A 6876-nucleotide genomic window follows, 5' to 3' on the forward strand; every position below is an offset into this window, starting at 1 on the left:
AGGGGTCCCACATTACCCGGCACCTTCTTCATCCTCCCAATATATTTGAAAAAGGACTTTTTGTTATCCTTAATCTTGGACGCTAGTCCGAGCTCCATGTCCGCCTTGGCCTTCCTAACAGCTCGCCTACAGGCCCGAGCTGAGGAGGTATACTCCTCTTTGGAGATTTCACCCCCCTTCCACCGGGCGTACGCCGCCTTTTTGGCAAGCAGGCAGTCCCGGACGCCCTTGGTGAGCGCCCTTCATACCACCCAAAAAGGCTATCCAGTGCTACATGTTGGTCAGCCCTGTTTTAGTGTATAACCCCAATCCTGACCGTCTCATTGTCTGAGGAGTGGCTTTGTATATTAATTCCAGGACTACCTGGTTTGGTTAAAGTACAGATGGCAAACAATGTTACTTCTAAAAATTACTGCTATTCAGGGCAAAATATTGTTGTGGGATATAACTTTGTAGAGCTGGATCTTAATTGGGTGAACCTTCTATTTAGCTTTGATGCCCACCGTATTTTTTCTTAACGCAGGATACTCTATAATCCAGGGCATGCTTCAGGACACTGATAGCTTGGATGCTCCCCTTCGATTATGACAGCCGATAATTGCACGACAGAAAAAAAAGTGTCTTTTTTTTTAACCGGGTTCATTTTGCATCCTGGGTTGCTAAAGATGAGAATTAATAATAACGTTACATAGTTTAATTTTCTAAAATTAACAAAAACACATGTGGATATGCGTATAGTTATTTGGTGGTTTCATGACCACACAGTCTACAAAGAGTTGAACATCTAATATACTCTTGATTCCAAAGGCTAATTGGCCTTTTATTCAAATGTGTTACTAAATCCACATTTATACTTCCCTCTACTAGAATGAGCATCTTCCCTTCAGCTGTCTCTGGTATGCCTAGGCCACACTTTTGTAACTTGCTGCTTGCAACCTGGAGTTTGTGCTGTATTTGCTTTTCTAAATTTGGCAGGGATTTCTGAAGGTAAGGAAAAATAAAAAGGAAAGACTTGAAAAAAAAGAAAGAAACAAAAACAGCTCATTGACTAGTTCACAATATACATTGTCATTGTGTATTAACAAAGTGAGGCTAAGTTTTCTTTTGCTTTTTTTTAAACTTTAACCCACGGTAAGAGTCCATGGAACCTTTCGTTAAGTATCAATCATTTTTTTTATCCACCTAGGTATTGGCATAGAGGTACATTCAGACAGTCACTAATAGCCCACTGTTAAATAATTAAATAAAAAATAATTTTCCTTTTTGTTTGACCATATGTAACAAATGCATGTAAATTGCTTTATCCCTAATCACTAGTTATAAAATACATATTTTTCGGAGAAAAAGTTCCCATTATGTTCAATTTTCTAGAAGCTAGTTAAGGTTTCAGAAAGGTCTGTCCAACAAAATAAATACCCTGGCAAAGGAGCTAAAAAAACATTCTCTCATTTTGTGCCTTATCAAATACCTTTCCAAAGAACCAGTAGCTCTAATTTGATAGCTTACATTAATGTGATCCATCAGTTCCTGTGTAAGTCTTTCTGCCAAGAGAGGGATAGCAGCCTTTTTTTCTTCCAGAAGAATGCTGAAAGAGATTAAAGAATACAATAAAATAATACCTTTTTATACTTGCAGTATACATAAGAGCTTACTTTATCCCAAAGAATTTCATATGAATTTATAAATTACTATGATGAACCTACTGAAGACCTGGTTAACACCATCTGAAACCTCCAGGGAAGGAACTCTACCTGATCTACACATCAAAGAGCTACTCAGCACAGCTCTCATGGACCCAGATAGACAGCCTTCCATCTTCACCTCCCTCTGTGCAAAAATGAAGTTTATTTCCTACCTATGGGGACTTTTTGCCACCTTGTACCATCTGTACTTTTCCCAGAGCCTTATGAAGGGACTTTGAACCTAAAAGCATGCAGAGAAGGACAATTTTCTTGTGATTTCCCAGTTGGTCTAATAAAAGGTATCATTTTGGAACCAAGAGTTCTAGTTTTTTTGTATGTCTGCATTATTCACGATTTTATAGACTTGTCAAATATGCCCCCTTAGTCATTTCTTCTGCAGGCTGGAGAGACCTAACCATTGTGAAGTGTTCTCTAAAAAGAATCAGTTCAAACAGCGGGCAGTATTCAGTAGGTAGGTGTACCAGGAATGGCACAATGATGTTTTCTATGTTGTTTTCAGTTTCTTTTCTAATGATTCTTAACCTTGTGTTCTGCCTTTTGACTGCCACTGTGCATTGACCTGATTCTTTTTAGAGAAGAGGTACAGATATGGGCAATGAAGAAGATGTAGGGTACAGAATGGCTTCCATATGAGGAGAGACTGGACAGACTGGGACTGTTCAGCTTGGAAAAAGAGATGACTAAGACAGGAATATGAGAGAGATCTTTGAAATAATAAAAGATGTAAATGACAGTTCCCAGTTTATTATTTCCACAGGAACTGTAGAGCACCTGATGACATTATCAGGAAGTGCGCTCAAACCAAACAAAAGGAAGTACCCTTTTAGCATAATTAATTTGTGGAGGCCAAAAGTATAGCCAATTTCAAAAAAGGAATTAGACAAATATACAAAGGACAGGTCCACCGGGGCTATTAAACACAACAATTAGGGATACAAACTACTTACAGTGAATGGGAGAGTATGACAGGTATGACTCATTCTACCTTGTTTCTTATATTTTTCTTTTAAAGCAGGGTATCAAAGACCCAGCCTATGGGTCAGATCTGACCTATGAAGCCATAACAATATTCCTACAGGGCTTCCCATGAGATCTGTGGCAAAAAATGCTGTTGTTGCTCATCCTGCCACCAAATTTTCTGCCTCATGGAGAACCTTGCAGGCTGGATCTGGAGTACAAAGTCATGTCATCTGGCCTATGGGAGTGGCTGTGGAGCTGGAATGAGTTTTGGTTGGATGAGTTTGACATGAATGATCTAAAGTAGCTAGTATTTACCCCTCAGAGAAGATACTGGGCTAGTTAGATCTCGGGTAATATTTGCACTCTTATGTATGAAGTGGGTGCAAGTGAGCAGGTTTTGTTTCTTGGCAGTACTTCTACCCTCCTCACAGAGGTGGTATAGAATTGCAGAATCATAGAAAATGAGGGTTGGAAGGGACCTCAGAAGGTCATCTAGTCCAACTCCCTGATCAAAGCAGGACCATTGCCAACTAGATCATCCCAGCCAGGGTTTTGTCTACACAGGTGTTAAAAACCTCTAAAGATGGAGATTCCACCACTTCTCTGGGCAACCTACTTTTCTAACCTCCTAGTGAGAAAGCTTTTCCTAATATCCAACCTAAATTTCCCTTGCTGCAACTTGAGACCACTGTTCCTTGTTTTGTCATCTGCCACCAGTGAGCAGAGTTCAGCTCCATCCTCTTCTGAGCCCCACTTCAAGTAGGTGAAGGCTGCTATTAAATCCCCCCTCAGTCTTCTCTTCCCCCCCAGTTTCTTCAGCCTCTCCTCATAAATATAGGCTTACTCAGTTGTGGATCTCCTTTCTGCAGGAGCTGAGAGTGATTATATAGCTGTTTAGAGGACCAAAGTGAAAAATCCTGCTCCCCAAACTTATGCCTGTCTGCTCCATCTGCTGACTGGCAGAAGGTCAGGGAGGGGAGACTTAGGGTGAGGGAATTCCTGCTGCATCTCATACAATCCTGGGACTTTCTGGAATTGTACAGGGAGTGGCAGGAACTGGCAATGCTACTTGAACAGTCCCAAAAATGTCCTGGGACTGTTCAAGTGGGAACCCAAGTAGGGTTCTTCAACAGTTCATAGATTCATAGATTGTCGGGCTGGAAGGGACCTTGTAGATAATCAGGTGCAGTCCCCCTGCACCAGGCAGGAAAAGACAACTGGGGTCAAGTGACCCCAGTGAGGTGACTGTCCAGTCTCCTTTCCTCTCGCCACTGAGCTGCCTACCTCTCCCTCCCATTTTGAGAGGGTAGGGCGAATGGGGGACTGTAGGAGTCTAAGGGTCCTAGAGACTTTATACCACCCAGTGTAAGCATACAGATATTACACATGGTCCTAAAAACATCTCTCTTGAGAGAGGTTGCTGGTTGAAATAAATAGCTAACCATTTGTAGTGGAATTACTTTGCTTTTTCTGCCATAAATTGCTTGAACACCCATAAACTCACTTTTTGTGCCAGGAAATGGACATATTTCCTGACACAAATGTGGTATCTGTCCATGGTCTGAGTCATAGTTTCTTTTCTTGTACCTCTCCCCAAGAAGCAGTATTTTACTGCTAGTGAAATACCAACCAGTTTCATCCAGTGTTTAAATAAGATCTACCTGTTTCAGCTGGAGAGTAAGCACACAGATAACCTTCTTGTCTGTACCCAATCCCTATGTAACCTAGGCTTAACTACTGAAAAAAATTGTGCTGATCACATTTACTTTACTTTTTTCCCTCTCAACAATTAATAGGGAAAACTCTGTAAGTTGATCAGTGTGAATTGATTTTAAAAACCAACCTAAAAAATTCATGCTCTTCAAAGAATTCTCTCTCTCTTGTAATTGCAGAAGCCAGGGTCAACTTGTCATTGATGGCTTGTTGTCCATGACTTTTTACAATCATATAACCCTTCCTTAGAGGAACACTTAAATTTTGGACTATGTCAATGACAGTTCTTTCTGTTCCTTTGTCCACCAAATCTGGTTTGGTCAGAACTCCTGAGAAGCAACAAGAGAATTGTTATATGCAGAGAGCTGATGCACTTTTCTTTTTTGAAGGAAGCACCACCTTTGGTTTCATAATTAAGGATAAGGTGATTGTCATGAACCCATCCCAAAAGTAGGAATACTTTGAAGTTTTCATGGAATCTCATGTGTAGATGTTTTCCTCAATTAGTTTTATTAATACAGTGTTAGGTCTCTGTTTGTAGCTAATTTTAAACTGTGTTTAGTCTTATTTTTTATGTTTGTATGAACCCTGATATTTGATGTAATTGCATTTTTATATTTAGCCAATCAGGTAATTACTGATTAGGTATCAAAAACTACAGCCATTCACACTGGAGAGGTACAATGTCTGGTCAGTGGAGGAAGAGTACTCACTGAGAATTCACATTTGGGATGGTTGTGCATGTGGGCAAGCCAGAGGGGCTGGATGCAGATGCGACCCGAAACCTAATCCAAACAGCAGTGGATTGCATGTCAAAGGGTGGTTCCAAAGAGGATGGAGATGGACTGTTCTCAGTGGGGGCAGATAACAGAACAAGGAGCAACTGTCTCAAGTTGCAGCAAGGGAAGTTGAGGTTAGATATAAGGAGAAACTTTCTCACTAGGAGGGTAGTAAAACACTGGAGCAGGTTACCCAGAGAGGTGATAGACTTTCCATCTTTGGAGGTTTTTAAGGCCTGGCTAGACAAAGCCTTAGCTGGGATGATCTATTTGGGGATGGTCGTGCTTTGAGCAAAGTGATGGACTAGATGACCTCCTGAGATCCCAACCCTAATTTTATATGATTCACAAATCAGAAAGTTTTAGAATAGACATTTTCAGGAACATAGAAGAGGCATAACTCCCAACATTTTAGTAAACATATAATTAGAAATGACAGAGAGCAGGGCAGCAGTGCGCTAAGAGCCTGAGGACCTTACTGGCTCCAGAAACTCAAAGCCTCCAGCTGTTGCTGCCACAGTGCTGACTCCCCATACCCTGCCCGCTGCTGCCATGGTGCAGGCTTCTCACATACCCCTTGCTGCTGCTACCATGTGCACTCACCAGGGGCCACAATTCTGGTGCCACCTCTAAATCAGCACCTGGGGCTAGTGCACCACTGGTTCTCATCTAGTTATACTACTTCATTTCACACAAGAGAAAGGATTAAAAATGCTGTGGGGTTTTTTTTTTTTTGGTAGTCCCTTAAGGATTTGTGCCTAGAGCATCTGACATTTTTATCTGAAACAAAAAATAAATGAGATTTTGTATGAATTTCAAATATGTCCATAGCCAAAGCACAGGGCCGTCTCCTCTGCTACTTATCCACTGTAGATTCTAATGTACATTTTTTCTCTTTTAGCAACATAGGTGTGGAGTACAAAAGAAAACAGTTGGTCTCCTCAGGGTTTATTACCAACCATTCTTTTAATAATGACTTTTTTCATAACCCAACCCCACCCCATTTTCTTTGCAAATGGGCATATCTTTACTTACCTGGAGTTCTCTCCCCCCTCATTAGCCATTTTTAGGGCCTCTGTAGTTACAATATCTATGTTACTGGATACCACCACCAAATTTATGGTTTCTTGTTTAGTAATATATGTTTTAATACGTTTTATGATCTGTAATGGAATGAAATTAAGTCATAAAAGTTGATTACTTGGCAAGGAATGAGGTGCATGGTATAGTTGAGATTTGTGGTCACACAATTGTAATTATGTATGGAAACTTAGGGAAGTGGTAATGTTTGTTTTGATGGTAATTTTTTTTGGACCAACTGTATACTTGGGAAAGACATTATACAAGTTTTCATGTGCCCTTTTTTCCCAATTCTGTACTCCCTCACAATTCTTGGGGAGAACAAAGGGATTTCCAGGCATACTTATAGCTATGCATGCAAGGCTTTTTCCCCTCAATTTGCTTCATATACAACATACAATTATCTTTCCTATTACTGGCACTTCCTCCATTATAATCATATTGTTGTTGCTTTTTTTTTTTTTTATAACTTAACTATTTTTGGGAGAGTAAATATGTTTTGGTTATGTGCCTTTGGCAAAACTTCATACTTAGGGATCAAGTCATATTAAAGTGTACTGCTATAACTTATCAGCTTCCCAGCCTGGAACTCTTGCAATCCCTGGGAGGTCAATTAGGGTCAGATCTGGAACATATGGAGA

The 6876-nt window shown here is 40.4% G+C and overlaps 1 protein-coding gene across 1 annotated transcript in view; it reads right to left on the reverse strand.

The window, feature by feature from the left end:
* Window positions 1–6876, reverse strand: part of LOC109302323 (interferon-induced GTP-binding protein Mx1-like) — a 40164-nt gene that overhangs the window by 7413 nt on the left and 25875 nt on the right. The window contains 5 exon segments of the mRNA XM_019523883.1: window positions 748–981; window positions 1507–1585; window positions 4507–4705; window positions 6191–6207; window positions 6209–6334. Coding sequence (XP_019379428.1) covers window positions 748–981; window positions 1507–1585; window positions 4507–4705; window positions 6191–6207; window positions 6209–6334 — 655 coding nt within the window.

Source organism: Gavialis gangeticus, unplaced genomic scaffold, assembly GCF_001723915.1.
Source record: "Gavialis gangeticus isolate Ggan-Ray unplaced genomic scaffold, GavGan_comp1, whole genome shotgun sequence".
Classification (NCBI taxonomy): Eukaryota; Metazoa; Chordata; order Crocodylia; family Gavialidae; genus Gavialis; species Gavialis gangeticus.